This window comes from Lutra lutra, chromosome 14 (genome assembly GCF_902655055.1).
Source record: "Lutra lutra chromosome 14, mLutLut1.2, whole genome shotgun sequence".
NCBI lineage: Eukaryota > Metazoa > Chordata > Mammalia > Carnivora > Mustelidae > Lutra > Lutra lutra.
Genome location: NC_062291.1, coordinates 14,704,111 through 14,723,876, shown reverse-complemented (window position 1 = coordinate 14,723,876; position 19,766 = coordinate 14,704,111). Strand labels below are relative to the sequence as shown.

Here is a 19,766-nt window from a genome sequence, read left to right as displayed (position 1 = left end):
TGCAAGGAGGAGGGAGAAGGGATGGGACCTGTGTAGGGTCCTGCCTCATCCAGTGGGGGTGGTGGCTTTCCCCCAAGTGGCTGTGCTGCCCCCGCTCCGTGCCTTCTTCTCTCCTCCAGCTGGAGTTACTGACAGTAACAGCAAGTTACTAAAAGATGTCAACTAAGCCCCGCATCCCCCCAGCAGCACTGCCTGTGAGCCCCATTCACATGTGAGCAAACTGATCAGGGACCCCGGGTCTTTCCTGTAGTGCTGGTGCCAGCAGTAACTTTCCTCCAGTGACTTCCATTCACTGCCCTGCTCTTCGCGCAGCCGTTCTCATCTGGGTAACAGCACCTTTGCACAAAACCGTGGGATGTCCTACTTACTGCAGAACCTGAGAAGTTGGGGTGCTCAGTCACTGTCCTGTCTCTCCCTTCCCCCCTTTTTCTAAATCACAAATATCTGCATCGAACACTAATCTCGCTAGGAGCCAGGAACTCTCTCAACGCTCTTTCAACGTATTTCTTCAGTAATACAACAACCCTGAGAGAAATATTACTGCTTCCTGAGTTGAGAATGCATGGACGCCATGAGGTTAAGGAACTTTCCGGGTACACAGTAAGAGGCAGGATGAGGATTTGAATCCAGATGTCTACATCCCTATTCAGGCTTCGTCTTACTTGACATGACAGAGCATGTACTTCGCATCACACCTTTGTTCTCAACAATCCTTTCTTCACTTGGATTTCCATCCACCTCCTGCTCCTGGCTGTTCTCGAACTTTCTGACTGTTCCAGTTCATTCTCCACTATGGCTTCTTCCTTGTCTCCCTGACTTCCAAGAGCTGGAGTGACCCAGAGATCCTTCTGAAGTAGGTCCTTGGACCTACTTTCTATCCTCCACTCATAGATGATCTCACCTGATTCCACAGCTTCAATGTCACCTCTAGGCCGATAGTGTCCCAACTAGTATCTCCTGCCTGGAACTCTCCCAGAAAATTGCAGCTCTTGGAACCAACTGTCCGCTCAGCCTCTCTGGGCTCATGTGGCTATCTGCTGGGCATCTCAAAATCAGCAAAGCCGACAGCAGAGCTCCTGGTCCTCCCCAAATCTGCTCTTCCCCATCTGAGCTAATAGGTCTATTCTTCTAGCTGCACAGACTAGAAAACTGGATGTCATCCCTGACTCCTTATTTTTTCCCTCATTTCCAGATGCATCCCATGCATCCCATGCATCTGGAAAGTAGATCCAAGATATCTGCTCTTCACCACCCCTGGTCCACCACTGCTCCCTCTTGCCCAGAAGGTGCGCTGGTTTCTGACTGGTCTCCCCACTTTGCCCCGTGAGCTTTCTGCTGACCAGAGTGAGGTCAAAGCTGAGCAGGGCCTTGCCTCCAACGCAACATGTAAGGGCATTGAAAAACTTAGGAATCAAGACAAGGAGTGTTTGCACACAGTATTTTTTTCAAATCAGAATCCATGCCAAAAATATCCTAATGAACAAAATAGCCAATTCTTGCACAAAAACAGAACTAGAGTGTCGGCATCAATCCCCTCCTTCCCAACCCTTCTCGACTCTCTTCAGTGGTAGACGGATCCTGCTAAGCATCTTGTTGATCCCCAAGCTTCCCATCTCAGAGCAAAAACCAAAGTCCTCACCTTGACCTGCAAGATCCTTTATGGCCTGGGCTATCATTATCTCTCTGCTAACTCCCACTTCTGACCTCGTTCACTCAGCTCCGTGCCCTCCACACAGGCCGGCTCCCTACTCCATCAAGGAGCTCCCACCTCAGGGGCTTAGGCTTGCAGGCTCCCTGCCCAGAATGGTCTCCCCTAGACACATGCCTCACGTCACCGGGTCTCCTCCCAAATCCACCCCCCTGGGATCACACCATCTAACATTTCACTCCCTCCTCCCACACACACACTTCATATTCCTTTTCTCTTCATTTTTTTTTCTCCTCAGGAACTACCTTTAGCACCTGCACATTTTACTAGTTTACAGTCTCTCTCACCCACTAGAAAACGCTGTGAGATTTTGGGGAGAGGGGTTTGTTTTGTTCTCTGCTATTTTCCTAGTATCTCAAAAAATTCTTGAATGACAGTAGGTACTCAGCAAATATTTTAATGAATAAGTGATACTTATTGAGAAGTATATTCGAATACTTACTACTCATGAGTGCCAATGTTCCTAATGCCTACTTTGTATTCGTTTTGAATCCTACTGCCTCCATAAATTACACTGGGAATGACTCTTTCAAAAGGCAGTGGTCTTGGATCTGAACAATTTTTGGATATTAGAAAATGTATTGCACAATCTTTCTTCTAAAGGGCCAAATTTAACAGAAGTTTGACTTGCTTAAAAAAATATTTATCTGGGATCCAAGTTCATCCCTCAGATCAAATCAATGTTGGGAGAGGGGATTGTTTTTGAGAACTAAACATTGAAGATGAGGTGTTTCTTGTAACAAATTCTGAATTTTATTTCTATTCTCTGACTTCTAATGACTTGACGCTATGTCAAGATGTTGTCGAGATTTTTCTCAGCAATGTCAGAGTGAGTTTCTTTGATCAAAAGACCTTTCTGATGTGAAAGTGTCTTCAGGTCCCTGTACTAATCATTAACCAAAACTAAAGGTAGGTCTTGCATAAAGCTTGTCGTTTCACCATGAACTGTTATGTTTTGATGGAAAAGATGAAGCTCAGCAAAGAGTAAAACTACAACTTGGCCAAAAAAACAAGAGACTTTGCCTCCAAACATCTGGGAGACACTTGATGACCAAAATGACTAAGCTCACCAGATCCCAATTCACTGGTGGCCTCCCTGCTTCTGCAGATTAAATCCATAAAGGGGCACCGGGTAGGGGGGCAGGGGAGGGTGGTGTTGAGAGTGTCCTGATGAAAAGACAATTTTAGCAACATCTGGAGAAAGTGCAAGAGTTACGTTTTGTCCTAAAGGCTCATTTTCTTCGGAAATCCTCCAAACGCCTTTTGTAGTTTTATTTTTTTAAGAGGATTTATATGGTCTCATAGAGATTTCTAGAACTGTAGTCAGCAGCCAGTTAGCCTTATAAGCTGAACACAGGTTTCCTTTCGCCCCCCCCCCCCCCCCACCCTGTAGCATCCCTAGGAAGATGGTTTACACTGCAAAGTTGTCAGGGAAGCTACAAGTCCCCACCTAGATATTAGAGGTCTATCCAATCACACTATCTAAAAAATGGTTTCAAATTTGTCTTAGCCAAGATACAAAGTTAGGATTAGAAAAGAAAGAAAGAAAGAAAGAAAGAAAGAAAGAAAGAAAGAAAGAAAGAAAGAAAGAAAGAAAGAATTGAAAACGATTGATTGAAGGATTGAAAATAAGCTCGCTCATTGCCTTTTGCAAAGGACAGCAACAGAAACTGGTACATTAACTTAATAGACATTCCCTAACAAACAGCGCCTTAAAACAAGGCGGAGGGCAAAAGGGGCAAGCTGGCACGGACTTAGTACCACTTGAGAGAATGACTTAGTAAGAGTGGAGCTGGCCAGGGCTGGAAGCAGGCAAAAATTACTAGAACAATCAAGGGCAGGAATGGCCATGCTTACATGGGAGGCATGAAATTTTTCTGTCCCGGTAACAGCTGATGAGTTGTCCCTCTGAAATCTCATTTTTCTCTTGTCCTCTATATTTTATTGGAAGTATTTACTTTCTAGACAATGCTGGATGCTGCTTGCCTATGCATTTGTTTATTAGTTATTACCTTAATAGAAGACTTTGAATCTCTTATTGACATGATCACCCCAGCTTCACTTTTCACTTTTTTACATGTTTCCTACACTATTAATGGCCCATTCATTCTGAATCTTTAAATGACCACCAGAGGTAGCGTAGGAAAGCTCAAGGCATAACACAGAAAAGTCTTAAAAGGGCCTATGTTGAAAGGCATTCAATCTGCATGTGATTCAGATCACTGAGAAACACCCTTCTTGGGTCTCGGCTGGCAGAGTGGAAGCCCAGCACAGAACCTTCCTGAGCCCTGACACTAAGTGAGGTCAGTGTAAGCCCCTCTGGGCATGGGAGCCCCCAGAGCCTCCCGCCACCATAGCCTGGACCACTCGGGATGGCCACACCCTCGCCCCATGAACCTCTAGGTAGGAACAATTATCCCATTTGCAATGGGGTTCAAATCATGTTCCCAAATAAAAGGTACAGATGAGAAAGTGCTGAAATTGCATCTTTATATCTACATAAGCATGGAGATGTGTAAACTTGTAGAATTCCTTACATTTTTTTTGCAAAGGGCTTCCTGTCCTCTCCTGAGTGGCCTAAGTGACAGATGATCCGAGTGTCAGTCGGCCCCTTCTAGCACCACTTAAAAAAATCTATTTTTCGGGCGCCTGGGTGGCTCAGTGGGTTAAGCCGCTGCCTTCGGCTCAGGTCATGATCTCAGGGTCCTGGGATCGAGTCCCGCTTCGGGTTCTCTGCTCAGCGGAGATCCTGCTTCCCTCTCTCTCTCTCTGCCTGCCTCTCCATCTACTTGTGATCTCTCTCTGTCAAATAAATAAATAAAATCTTAAAAAAATAATAAAAATAAAAAAAAATCTATTTTTCTTGTTTTATTAAAACCCATAGGACCCCTTTATTACACAAACTAATTTGCATGATGATTCCTATAGATGCAACAGAGCACACTCTGTTCTAGAAATTTATCTTTGGTGAATAAGTAGATAAAGGTTTTAGGTACCACATTGAGTAGAGAGAGAAAGCTCAATCTCTCAGGATTTTAATACTATATCCTAGTTGATTTGATTTAATCACCCAGTTCTCTTCCAACATCTGCAAAGACTGTTCTGCCTATTTTTAATCTACAGGAGCTAATTTGTTTTTGAGCATTTGATGACATTCCGAACTAATTGGATTGCAATTTACTGATCTGCATTCTAATTGGAGAAGAGGGATTATTCATTTGTGACTTCCGAATTCCAACTAAAATTGAACGTTTTTTTAAAAACGCTTTTTTAATAAGGACACTTCACCAGCCGTGTTTGTGTTTGGCTTGTTCGTTAACGCTAACTTAGTGACTTATTTACAGAGAATGTTTCCTAAAGATGTCCTTTGTGAGAAGGACAAGTTTGGCAATAGTAATTTACTTAATTTATCTTAAATTTGGTTTCAGTGAGCAACCCTAATTAACCTGATTTTTTGCTGATAATCACTCTCAATGGAATCAAATCACAAATCCGGGGACGGATTGAGCGGCACCCAGAAGGAAGCAGCCCTCCGCGCCCTGGTCCAGCGCACAGGATATAGCTTGGTCCAGGTAGGAACTTCTTGTGACCTCTGCTGAGATCCAGCACTGAGTGCTCTGAATGGCGGGAATATTCATGGTCCTAAGATGCAAAATGTGAATGGTCAGCTGTGTAACTCTTCATGGATGTTCGTTCCCGGGGGGATGAAGTTACATCATTTCAGTGTTTATAAGTGACCCTGCAGATGATTTTCTTTCCACTGTGGCTCTCAGCTTCATCTTAGCTGGTCCTTTAGAAGCCGAATCTGCATTCACAGTCACTGGGACTATCTTAGCTTTAAAAGACCACTTGGGTACATGAAAAGCCAATTGGAATTTACTACCCAAGGTATTCTATGAAGTGGAACCACGCTAGTGTTGCAAGAATCAGCAGAGAACAAGCTATCCTGGAACTAACCTTAGTTTCCCGAGAGATTCCCTACTTCTAGACTTCTAGGAGGATCCCAGGACTGACCCATTGGTCACTCGAGCTATTCCATGAAGCTTTTTCAGAACACCTCCCCAGCCAGCTTTAGGATCTGTAGTAGTTTCTCTCCATGTCCGGCATTTTTATTTATTTTTATTTATTTATTTTTAAAAGATTTTATTTATTTATTTGACAGATAGAGATCACAAGCAGGCAGAGAGGCAGACAGAGAGAGAGAGGGAAGCAGGCTCCCCGCTGAGCAGAGAGCCCGACGTGGGGCTCAATCCCAGGACCCCGGGATCATGATCCGAGCCGAAGGCAGAGGCTTTAACCGACTGAGCCACCCAGCGACCCCCATGTCTGGCATTTTTAAAAAGGAAAAAGTTCTACAACTGACTATTCATAGATGTTGGTTAAAAATTATCTATATAGATTATTGCTGTTTCTATGAAAGCCTCCTTTAGAGAGGTTAGGACACACTGAAAAGAAAGCTAATATTAAGCATATCTTACTTTAAGAAATAATGTTGCCCTTTTTACCATAAGACAAAGTATAATCTCACTACTTTTTACACTTGCTACAGTTTTTACACACACTACACTTTTCATTCCCAGCTGTAATCTTTCACCCACATACCTTCTGAACTTAATCAAACCCATGTGCTATTATAAGTTTCATTTGGATAACAATAAAACATGCAGCATGCTCTTATTACATAATCCTTTGTCAGATTGTTACAAAGTGTACTGCATTTAGTTATGTTAGATACGTTACCAAAAATACTTAATTTTTTTTTTCTTTTAACCTTCTTTGTATCTGAAACACTTATGCAAAGATAGTGGTAGTAGAAGCATTTAAACCCTTTTGAAAAGCAATTAATATTTATATATAAGGATGTTTGCCTTCTGAAGAATAAATCTGTAATGGCCCAAAATATAATGATAGGAATACATATAAACCTGTCTGGCATGGCATTATTTTTAACACCTCAATATCACACACCTAAATGGATAAAGGAAAATCTTTAAGCAAACTATGAATATATAATCATTACATTCAATAATCAGAACTTTATGAGAATTAACCACAAAACATGTAAATTGTCTGTTCAGTTTTATTCAAAGCACTAGTTCTTCCTTTTCCCCAGATGAAATTCAGGGCATGTCTCATGACTTTTCTGGTAACTCTCAGGTAATTAAAAAAAAAAAATCTTCCACTAAATAGTAGTATGTCCACTGCAGTATACTAAAAACTTCAAATTATAGCTATTTCCTTCCCCATGTATGTCAAGGTAGAGGGTGATTTCTATTTTCTTCCTTTATGCTTTCGGAAGCATAATTTCCCATGCCAGTCTGCTAACTATGCATTCGGACTCAGAGCTGAAACAGAAGGAAGGGATCAAAGCAAAGAGTGGGGGCAGCGTGTGCTTGACCCATAGCCAGCCCTGGGCTCTCTGGGCCCAGCAGGTAGGCAAGTAAGATCATCACAGACTTCCTTAATTCCATTGTTAGGCATCTCTCCCCTGCTTCACCCTCCTCTGGTGGGCCACTTTCCTGGGCCTCTGATCCCTTCTGCAGAGCTCTTTTTGACAATCTAAGCAGAGCTCCTGGGGAGGAGGGAAGATAACCCCTCTACATGGGGCCTACATGTGGCCAAACTCTAGCCCCCGATAGACTCACACATTCTCTGACCAGCAAAACCTGGAGGTACGGTTTCCACAAAGCAACCACCTCTCCTTCTCGCCAACATCAAAGCAGGAGAACCCACTGCTTTCACCATCAGGGATTTCAGGAGTGAGTTAGACCTACCAGCCTAGTATGCTCCCCAAAACAAGGGGTGCATCTCAAGCTCTCTGAGCAGTTTCCTTATTGCCCCTGCCACAGTTCATTGAGATGTACCTCTCAATTCCTCTCACATTGGGGAAATCAGAATCCACAACTCACCAGCAGGGGTGTCAAATAGCTCTGAATAGACTCCACAAACCCCTCACAGACTCCCCCACTGCTTTCCTAAACCCAGGGATGGGGAGAGGGGAGCAGCGAGGAGGTGTTGCATCAAGAACATAAACAATTACAGCAGTTTCTTCCTACCTCTTCCTGCCTCTTGGTGGTCCAGTAACTTGGCTCCATATCCAAGCCAGAGGCCAAAGAGAGTCCCATCCATCTTAAAATCCTGCTGCAAATTAAATAGCATTCGGTCATGAAGTAATCACTTTAAAAAATTCTGGACAGAAAATTGTAACGTCTTATTACAGCTGTGTGAAAAGTTTACAGATCGTATATTTTTTTAAAGACTCAAATAGCGAAGGAGATCATTTTACCAACCAAATGCAAGGATGTAAGATCATTTGCAGTATAGACAGAGGGAGACCAATACGGCTCTTTTCCTTTCATAATGAGAAGTAAGTTAGGGGAAATCAGAGGAGGAGACGAACCATGAGAGACTGTGGACTCTGAGAGACGAACTGAGGGTTTTGGAGAGGAGGTGGGGAGGGGGTTAGGGGAGCCTGGTGGTGGGTATTAAGGAGGGCACGAATTGCATGGAGCACTGGGTGTGGTGCATAAACAATGAGTTTTGGAACACTGAAAAAAAAAATGAAATGAAATGAAAAAAAAAAATGCTTCCCAATCAAATTACCCTAAAAACATATGGCCGATCTGCATATTACTTTGAATTTATATATTCAATTACATTTAGAAAAGGTCAATAATGGAACCACACATTAATAGCAATTAAATAACAACAGACATTTAGTAGGCACTTCTATTCTAGCTGCTTTGTATAAATTCATTCGCTGGATCCTTACAACAACACTATGATCATCTCCAGTTTCCAGGTAAGAAAAGGCACAAGGAGGTTAGGTACCTTGCTCATGATTTATAGGCTATAATTCCACTGCTACCAGCCAGAATTTCTGGCAAGATTTACAGAACTAAGAGAAGTTACAATATTATCTTTCTGATTGCAATTTTAGGCATTAGCATGACAGGGCATGCAAAAACTATTTTGTTGAGCCTAAACTTTATAATGGGATTAACTTTCAGTAGTACTATTTATTTACTAACAGAGTGACTGATTGGGTCAGAAATTCTTGCATAATGTAAAACCTAGAATGCTAAAACCTGGCTATCAGGACCAAACCCTCTAGTCAAGGTCTACATATATACAGGACTTGGTTCAATCATTTTGAATGAATTGGAAAATCCTTCCTGATTTTGGGTGCAAAGTATAGGAAGTCACCCAAGACTTTAAATGGGAGACCTGTGGTTTAACTTGTTCCTTGACACAAGTTGTATGATCTTCAACACGTCCCTTAAGCACTGTGGGTCGTAATTTCCAGAATACTGGCTAGGTCCTGCCCCCCATTCTACTAGTCATGATGTTGCCATCCTGGGATCTGCCCAGTCCAGTCACTGGTCCGCAGCCCAGATTAACTGGCTGGAAAAGGAGAGCAGGACATTGAAGGCACAGCCTCAGCGCTTTGGGACTTAGAAGAGACCTTTCAGCCTTCTCCATACTTTAGCCTTTGCAAAGAGGGCAACATTGGGTTTCCTTTTTTTAAAAATCTCTTTACAGGGGCACCTGGGTGGCTCAGTGGGTTAAAGCCTCTGCCTTCAGCTCAGGTAATGATCCCAGGGTCCTGGAATCAAGCCCCACATCGGGCTCTCTGCTCCGCAGGGAGCCTGCTTCTCTTCCTCTCTCTCTGCCTGCCTCTCTGCCTACTTGTGATCTCTCTGTCAAATAAATAAATAAAATATTTTTTAAAAATTTAAAAAAAAATCTCTTTACAAAAAATTAAGATAAAGAAACAGCTTAATACAATTCTGGGAGCATACCCATATAAAGATCATTTTAAACATGAAGGTATTTGCTATATTAGGTGTTGGAGAATTTATTTTGTCGCATCTTCACAGCCTCTGAGATTGAACATTGAACACTCGCAAAAGGAGAATTCAAAAACCAGAGGGTGACTAATTTGTGCTCTCTTATCACCAGCAGGACAAATACAGCTATCAAAAATAGAATTTTGCAGGTTACTTAATAACGTGAGCCAGTCTTTTATATTCCAACTGATGCAACACTTTGTGCCTGTGAGCATTTGAATTATTGTTAAAAAAAAAAAAAAGGAGAGAGAAAGAGAAAGAGATCACAAAGTACATCTTTGGATATTGATAGCTGGAAATTTCATCAAAGTACCTTAGAGAAAATAAAGGGAAGTTAATGCCATATCCTGCATTTAGTGGACATTCAATAAATATTGATAAAAATTGTGTAACATTGACAAGTTAGACCTTCAACTTCACACTTGTGTTAGCGCCACATAGCAATATTTTGGAAGGAAGTATGCTGCGATGTTGTTGCTTTGTCAACAGTCTTTTGTCTCCAGACAACAGAATTATGGGTGGTGATTTTGTTCCCCTACTCTTTCATTCTTAACTGAACTTGCCAGATTTTCTGAAAAAAGTATATTTTTGAGAGTGAAAATATACTTGAGAAAAAAATCAGATCATGCTGATCCTTTCTTCAAGAAAGCTTTAATGATATGGGTCATGAACTCTGACCTATGATGATCCTTCCATCTGGAATTTTCTCCTTTATGCCAGAAAAATCCATTTTCGTAGATCAACATTTTCCGCAAACTTCCCACCCAATATGTGATTAGTTTACATGAATTTTAATTCTAGTAAAACTAAAAACTAAAAATATATTTAATAAACATCACCCTAGAGTAGTCCAAATATTTTTAAAAGTAGGATACTTCTTCATGTATTATTTTAAAATACTTGTATTTATCATGTATTTTCCATACTTAAGTATTATTTTTAAATAGTTCAAAATATGCTGTGTATTAACACTGTTGTCTGATTACCCCGATAATCTATTTTCTAAAAATCATTACGACACACACTTTTATGAAGTATGACAGTCCCATTGTTTTCTTAATTCAGTGGTTGTCTTTAGTATGCATAAAGGATTTTTTGTTTTTCTGTTTTGTTTCTATAGTCCATCTCATTGAACACAGTGTGTTAGTAGGAGGCCTTGGGATTATAGAAGTAGAAGATGCAGCATCTGCCCTAAAATGCATATAAAGTAGTTGCAATGAAATTGAGTTTATCCAAAATTAAAAATGGTAACATAAGACCCAGTGAGTGAGCAATACAGCTGTGGGTGCCCCCTTTCTGTATGGAGCCATAAAACAGACCATTCCCTCACCTAATGAGTAGGGACAAATACTTAGACATAAGGATGTTCATCATAGTGGAATTTATAATGTCAAAAACAGATATATCCTAAATGTTCAATTAAAAAATTACTGGCCACAAAAAATATGGTCAACTTTCTATTTCCCAATTATGTAGTCAGGAACTAGGATTTCAAAGAAAGACATGGAGTGATGTCCAAGAATGAATGTTGACCTAAAAATGAGAATGCAAAGCTGTATACAGCTTCTAAATAATGTTCTGAGAAATTCTTTACACACGGTACAAATACTGGGAAAATAATAAAATGTAATCTCTGGTTAGAGTTAAGTTTTTATTGCTTGATGCTCTTTTTTCCCAAACTTTCTATAATGAGTATGGACTATTTTTATGATAAGGGAAAAAAAATTCTCATGAAGTGGAAAAATGTTCTAGGCAGCATTCAGTTGGCAATCAACAAATTGGGAAACTTTCATGGAGAAAACCTCACTATTAAAGGTGTAGGATAGTTCCCTGGGTTCATTAGACTGGTCTTTGAAATCTTTGTAGTGTTTGAAATTTGCTTAATATTGTTATCATCCAACCTTTTCATTTTGCAGTCAGAAAACAAACCCCAGCCTTCTACAATTCAGTAGACATAGGAGCCAGAGGTCAGCCAGCTGAGCTGAGACTCAACTTTGGCTACCGCCTGTTTTTGTCATTTTTTAGATTTTTTAGATTTCTAGATTTTTCAAGAGTCGTTTTTTAAGAAGCCAAAAATATCAACTACCTGGCCCTTTCCAGAAAAATTTGCTGACTTCAACTCTAATGTTTACTCTAGTACTTTGAGAAGCTAATTCACAGGTTTTAAAGAAAAGTCCCCATTGCATAAATGAGTGTTTAAACTCCCTTAATAGGAGCAGGCACACCCTCTTGGTCTTACCCCCTCCTGCCTGCTCTCACCTGAGCCTGGTTCACGCATCCATTCATTTGCTATCTCCACAAAGAAGGCCAGGGTTCCTGTCTTCATGAAGGTTAAGTTATCCTCAAGAGGAGGCAGAAAATAATCAAGTAAAGAAACCAAAAAAATTACCTATCATGGTAAGTGCCATGAGTATCATAAACTGGGCAGTGTGACAGAGCAGAGCAGGGAACTCTTCAAGCCAGGGGACAATGCAGCTGGAACTTGGAGGGTGAACACAAAAAAAGAACCTTGGAAGGAGCTGGAGACAAAGGAGCGTCTGTGGCCATAGCACCTGAACAGCAAAGACGTTAGTGTGCCTTAATTCCAAAGACCCAGTAAGATTGGGCCAGACAAGCCCTTCCCTTTCCCTATTAATCAGCCATGACTGGGTTTCTGGGAACAGTTCCCTCAGCCTACAAACAAAATGCGGTTTCATTCCCACCCCTCAAACTTGGCTTGCTGTGCCCATTCTCTTATGTGGAATTCCAATACAACCATGTATTTTAATTCCCATGTGCTCGTCTCCTCAACATATATGTACAAGTCAGAAGGCAGAAAGGCTGGTGCTAGGTTGGCATATAGGGACATTAGGATACCATCCTTCTCAGGGTGCCCCAAATTAACCCCCTTCCTCTCTCTGGTTTTGTATAATGTCCTCCACTAATTTCACTTGGGTACTGCTTAAGTTGCAATGTTCTTCTTATGAATAATGCAATGAAAATAAGCCACTTAGGATTCCCGTATTTACAACCAGCTCCGTCTACATGAGCGCAGGGAGAAGCAGATGGAAGAACACTGTGGCACGGACATTCTTTTCCAATCGCCACACAAAAATCCTAGGGACAAAAATAGGAATTTGACTTCATGGTAAAAGATAGCTCCTGGGTCCTACTTTTTCTTCCATTGCCTCGTACCACCTGCTCATGTCCCTGCTATCCAAGGACTTAAGTCATTCACCAAATGTGTTAATACTAATTCTTTAAATAGGTAGACTGAGCATGAGAACAGGATGGGGCCCGTAGATCATCACAGACATGTGTTTCCCTAAGCTTATCACCCCAGCCACCCACAGACCAGCTTTAAAACTCCTAAGAAGCCTTTGCTTTCACTTGCCAGAAATGCCAAAGCACAGAGTGGAAGACTCCAAAGGAAGGAAGAGCTCTGTGAATCTTTTTGTGGAAAACGTATGGCTGTATGCCTGACAGGTGATGGGAACTTCAGGATCCCAAGAAATGGAAACGGAGCCCTAAAGCTATATTCAAACAGTCATGAATTTCTCCTAAAATAGAGTAATAGGGAATTGATTATATAGGAGATCTTCAACTGAAGGTTGAAAATCTTCACAAACTAAGCCTGAGAGTGTTTTCCCTTTAACTAGAAGCACGTGGGGTTTTCCATTTAAAACTAGGTGTGAGTTTCATGATTTAAATAGGTGGAAACATGGACAGCTCTTTGGGACTATGGACTTTGCCTGTGGGCAACTTTAGCATTTCTTAAATTGTTACCTGTCTACTACTGATCAAGATAAATAGTCTTATCCAAATAAGTATTTTTAACAGGGAACCAAAAATAAATGATTCTTTATCTTCAGAACCCAAAACTTTATCAGGAGATTCAAAGATAGCTATCTAACATAGGCAAGGCCAAGAACAGTGAGATCACAATGCCGTACCATCATGAATTGCATATGAGGTCAGTATTATGACTCTTTTTCACATTGTTTCAGAGGCACAGGGTGGAGAGGAGAGACAATGTTGAATGGCATGTTGACACAGCATTAAATGACTCTAAATCTCAGAGTAAGGATTATTCTACAGCTGACCCCTGAACAATGTGGGAGTTTGGGTACTCTTCCCACACACACAGTCAGAACTCTGCCTGTTGACTTTTGACTCCCCAGCAACTTAATCACTAGTAGGTTACTGTTGACCGGAAGCCTTACCAATAACATAAACAGTTGATTAACACATACTTGGTATGTTGTATTATATACTGTCCTCTTAAAATAAAGCTAGAGAGATGTTAAGAAAATCATAGGGAAGAGAATATATATTTACAGCCCTGTAAAAAACTGGCATATAAGTGGGTCTGTGCAGTTCAAATCCATGTTCAAGAATCAACTGTACTTTGCATTCTCTTTCAAACCTTCTGATAAGAAAAGTTAGTTGTGGTGGGGCACCTGGGTGGCTCAGTAGGTTAAGCCTCTGCCTTCGGCTCAGGTCATGATCCCAGGGTCCTGGGATGGAGCCCCAACATCAGGCTTTCTGCTCAGCAGAGAGCCTGCTTCCCCCTCTCTCTCTGCCCGCCTCTCTGCCTACTTCTGCCTATTTGTGATTTCTCCATGTCAAATAAATAAATAAATCTTTAAAGTTAAAAAAAAAAAAGTTAGTTGTGGGAGGTACATCTTCAACACCTCCCCTTAAACACCTTCTTAAACACAGAGAACAGGACTTGGGCTCAGAGGTTTTAGAAAACAAGCCCAGCTAGAATGTGATCATGATTTCTCTCTTTGATCCCAATACTTCACTAACAAGAATGATTATATTTTTATATGTTTTTTTAAAAAAGGAAATTAATGCAAAGACTGCAAAGAAAATTGATTGATGCAAAGAAAGTAATAGAATAGGCATCAAGAGGACAAGCAACGGGAGACACATTGATTTTTTTTTAATCCCTACAACATTCCCTTTAAGGATCCTTTTAACTCACAAAACAGTCTCTGAACATTTTCCCACCTTCAACTGTGGGGTCAAGGGCGGCCTCCCTTTCACCAGCATCCTACCACCCTCACAAGATCTTTGCTAGTACGCAGTCAGCCCTGTCCCTTGATAATGAAGAATTTACATTCAGGAAAGGATACATGCCTTGCCATATCCCTCATCTCATCAGAAATTAAAATTCATGGGGGATTTAGTAAGGAGAGTAATTACTATATACAACTTCTCTTATGCCCCCCAAAAACAAGGGCACCTGGGTGGCTCAGTGGGTTAAAGCCTCTGCCTTTGGCTCGGGTCATGATCCCGGGGTCCCAGGATCGAGCCTGCATTGGGCTCTCTGCTCAGCGGGGAGCCTGCTTCCCCTTCTCTCTCTCTGCCTCTCTGTCTACTTGTGATCTCTTGTCAGATGAATAAATAAAATCTTTAAAAAAAAAAACAAAAACAAACAAACAAAAAAGGGCCTTAGATGGAATTCTTCTTGGGCCATGTTGAACTCAGTAGAATAAGAGGGCAAACATCCAAACCAACTATCTTCCTTGCACCAGGACAAGTGTCTTTATCTGTATGTGGACAGCTCTCCATAAGTTAACCAGATCTATTATAGTATTCCTCAATTCAAAAAGGCAGATTGTACGTATAATAAAAAGTTGGAGGGGCCTCTTGAATAAATTACACGTTCTGCAAGGTGAAAGCTCCCAGATGGATAAAGGAATCACCAAAGCTTTCACCCAGTTATTTCTTGGTTGGGCCGGAGAGGGTCCCGCAGGTGACAGCAATCGCCAACAGACATGCGCGAGTCGGAAGCCAGAAGCCGGAAGTGAGCGTGAGCACAGTGAATCTGGTCTCGTTCCAAAGGCTGCTGTGCGGTCCCTCGTTAAGTCGATTTCCTCGCAGAATGTGAACACAGGGTCTTAGAAGCGAGTTGGCATTTCACTTTCCCTCTTTTGGAAAAACAAACTCCAAAAATTTTTCCTGATTTTGAATTGTGTGTAAAGATATCCTTGAATTTAGAATTCCCATGAACTGGCCAGAAACTAGTATTTTAAAAAGCTTTACAAAATACAAGCTATGCTGAAAAGCCTGTTTGCTTTCAAACACTTCAAATATTGAGATGCTGAACTCCAGAAGTTTGCCACACATAATCCTTTAAGTGAAAGGACAAGTATTACAGATGTTAAATACATCATTTGATAACATAAATTAGTTCTGCCTCTAAAAGTGAACAACCTGAGATGTTATTAGGAATATTTTGCTGGGCAATAGGGTTTCAGTTGTTAGCTTTCCAAAGTGAAACAAACACGATTTCTAATTTCCTAAAAGTCATTTTTGTGGAAGAAATGTATCATACTTTTTTAAAAAATAAAATAAAATATAAGGGCTTGGTGGAGAGTAAAACAAATAATTGTTAAGAGCCAAAAGCTGGGTGCATTTTTCATTGTGATTTTTGCCATAAACACGTGCCAATAATACTGTTCAGTATTCAATAAATCAACTCTTTCTAGTCAAGTTAATTTTAAAAGTAAACTTTTTCTCACATACGTAAATGGAAAAGCCACGGGTTGTATATGGTAATTACATGTTTTCTAATGTACAATAAAATGCATACCTATTCAGATAAACCAATGGCCTCTAAACTACCTAGTATCACACACAGTGTACTTTCAGAAACACTAAGCTATAAGAGGATAAAGTGAAATTTATATCTGCCTATTACGTTCATGATTTAGCTTCTCCTCTCAGTTTCCGGACATAGTCTCACAGTTCTATAAATTTTAACATGCTATTTTTTCAGCCTTTACAATTATTATTGTTCCTCTATTTTTAGAAAAATAATACCTGACATGCCTATTGGATATGCCTTTTAAGGACTCTAAAAAATAGAGCTAATAAGGGTAATGTCAAGTTCCACAGTACATAAGTTAAATAGACTCTGCTTTCTAAAATTTCTCAGCCTAAAAGAGATTTCACCAACCTGAGCTCATTGATCTTATGATATAAAGGCAAATAAATAATATGAAGACAGATCGTTATCTTTACATAGAATTAACAAAATGAGTATTCCCCATAGCACTGTCTATTGGCATCAAGGAACAAAAAAGTTCATAAGCAGACCAATGGTAAAATCACATCTAGGAGAACCCTCTTGGTCCCTCTCATTTAAGTACTCTGAGATTCGGGTTGAACTCTACTACATATGAGATGTATAGGTGGTCTGTAGGTGAGAATAGAAATAATGTCTAATGGAGAATTTTATTCAATCTCACAAATCAATAACTGGGGAAATATGGTATTAAGTCACAAATTTCAAAAGACACAGTCCTGAAACCTGTTCTTGATACACTGATACCAGCTGTTGAGAAGAGTCTCCAAGGGTCTGGTCACAGGACCAGTGTCCTGGGCATAGCCCTGGTGACTACAATGCTTGTGAAGGTGACAAATGCCACTGAGCACAACTGGGTTGTCCAGCACCTGAACTAATAGGAACAGAAATAAATATAAACATAGCCAGTTGGAAAATGGGCAGGAGAACATCTGAAAGCAGTTTAGTAAGGGAACGTACACAGTTTCTTCCCCTTGGCAAGAAAAAACAAAGGACCAAAGAGAACCACAAAAGAGGATTACAGGTGATTTCCAAAGAATCATTCAAGGAATGGAAATCACTACTCAGGAAACTTTAAAAAAATGGACTATATAAAGGTTTATTAATTAATCTCCTTCTGTTTATAAAGGGGCTCACTTAGAGGAGAAAACAAACCATCTAGTCTCCATGTTTGGTGAAACTAAAAAGTAGGCAGAGCACAATACAACGAATTATGAAGATCATGAGCCTGAGAAAAATGCTGTCGTGACTTGGGACAGTATATAAGCCACAAAATTCACCAGACTGAGAATCAGAGTGTTCAATCTGGTGTTTCATGAATAAATTAAATCAATGTGACTTTAAGCAAGTCACATAATATCTCTGGTGTCAGTTTCCTTGTTTGTAAAACGAGCATACTGGGCTAATATAAAATCCAAAGAAAAATATTATTACAAGCATGGGCTTGGGTTTCAAATTGTGTCTTCATCATTTACAGTTTGAGTGACTTTGAACACAGTCTATGTGTTGGATTTCTCATCTATAAAATGAATAGCGTCACCCACAGAGATTTGTTGAGGAGATTAAACAAGTTAATAGGTCAAAAGCCCTTAGCACAGTATGTGATCCAATTAGGAATAACTGTTGAGGGGTTTTTTTGTTTTTCTTGCTATTTACATGTAACAGAAGTCCACTGTCCTCCATGATGCAGAAAAGGAGTTTATTAAAAGAATGTTTGTTTATGGAAACTCTGATTTGGAGAACTAAATTTAAGAGTAAGCCTTCAGGAAGGTTTTCAAGGTTTTGAGGGAGTAAGGTTTTAGGAAACCGCATCACAAATCCGGAATGAAAAGAAAATGCACCATGGGGTGTTGAACACTGAAGTTTGAACCATTATGATTTCTGCATCAGAACTCCATTTTACTTTATTGTAACCATGACTATCCCAACAGCAAAAGAAGCTGAAAGAGCAAGTATCTGGCCTTTTTTAACTCCTGTAGGAAAACACGTTTTGGCTCAGATTCCTCAATGTATAAAAAGGTCAGATGCCAGATGGCCAAAATAAACTCAGTCCATTTGGCCTCAAACTAAGATTTATTGCTTACAATCATTTATGAAAGTTGGGGTGGTTTTATTCATGTCAACAAGATGGTATACATCATTTCTTAGAGTCTATGATTCCATAATGAAAGGCTTAAAATAGCTGTGACAGAGGAACATCCAAATACTCTTGATATATAAACTGAGTTACTAGGCAGGCTCAGTGTCCAGTATGCGAATTACACCCACGGATTTTTAGTTAGAATTAGGTCTTCCCTTTTTAATTTACATGGTTGAAGGTTTCTATTTATGTGCTACAAGAAAGCCAATAGTTTCCAAGTCTTTGATTAGAAAAATACAAGTTCCCAGAATTTAATTAACATTCCCTCATGAAAAGCAAAAATCTATATTCTTTCTCTCGGAACTATTAATACATTTGTGCTACCGGGGGAATGCATCCCACGAGGAGGACATCAGCCAGGAGGGGAAAGAGCCATTATAACTGGGCTTTATCTATTTTAAACTCCTCGACTATAAAAACAGTGCCCAAAATACCAGCAATCCAGCTCCCAACTGTCCTTTCTGAGTAATGGACAGCTATTCTAATCCCATGACTAACGCCCCTCTCCCCTTGCTGTCTTAAATGGGCACAGATGACCACCCCTCTTGCGTACCGAGCCCAGCGGCTGGTGCGTAGAGCAGATCCCCCCATGAGTGAGCTTTGTGACGTCTCTGAACCAGCCAGACTCTGTGATCCCCCAGAAAAATACCCTTGGGGAATTTTTGTCCAGTGTTTATGGAAACCATAGAAAGACAATTAATAAGCTTTTCTGCACGATCATTTTGGCTCATAAGCAGATGAATCTTCCTTTCACAGTGACGAGCACAAAACAGTCCAGTGATATTTTTAGCAATTATAGCAAGAAAGAAAAACTTTAAAGGCCAGTCTGCCGGTTGCCTATTTTCAAACTATCAGACAAAGCCTGTCAAATCAGAAATTCTGGAATAGCTACTTTGGTATTATGGGAGGAAAGCTTGGTTTCTTCAACCTAAAAAATGAAAATGCTACCAAATTTATATTATGTTCATTCTAATAATCCACTGAACAGACCTCTAGACATTTAATATATACAAAAATGGCCTCGGAGGGATCATTAGCAACTAAATGGACATTTAAAAAGTGGACTTTAGCCCGGCAATAGAAATATGTCTCCTTATAAGCAACAGTTATCAGATCCGTCCTTCCAAAATTTGTGTAATAAAATGATTGGAAAATGGAAAGGATTTTAAATGTGGCAGAGTGTTTGCCATTTACTGGCATGATCATTTTTTTCACAACTGAATATGTAAAGGTATGAATCTGTTATAAACGATTACACTTCCATATTACAAGGCAAAATGTAGGGATTAAGCTGATGGTCTCGGTCCTGGGATCAAGCCCCGCATCGGGCTCTCTGCTCAGAAGCCTGCTTCTTCCTCTCTCTCTGCCTGCCTCTCTGCCTACTTGTGATCTCTCTCTGTCAAATGAATAAATAAAATCTTTAAAAAAAAAAAAAAAAGCTGATGGTCTCTAAAACCAGACAGTCTGAAGTCAAATCCTGGCTTTGCCTCT

General features: G+C 40.4%; 1 protein-coding gene across 3 annotated transcripts in view; it reads left to right on the top strand.

The window, feature by feature from the left end:
• A1CF (APOBEC1 complementation factor) overlaps positions 1-19,766 on the top strand; it is a 90,058-nt gene that overhangs the window by 20,005 nt on the left and 50,287 nt on the right. For all 3 annotated transcript variants that reach the window (XM_047703036.1, XM_047703034.1, XM_047703035.1), the window contains exon 2: positions 5,137-5,280. In XM_047703036.1, the coding sequence (XP_047558992.1) occupies positions 5,182-5,280 (99 nt within the window). In that variant the 5' untranslated portion in view covers positions 5,137-5,181. The remainder of the gene's footprint in view (positions 1-5,136; positions 5,281-19,766) is intronic.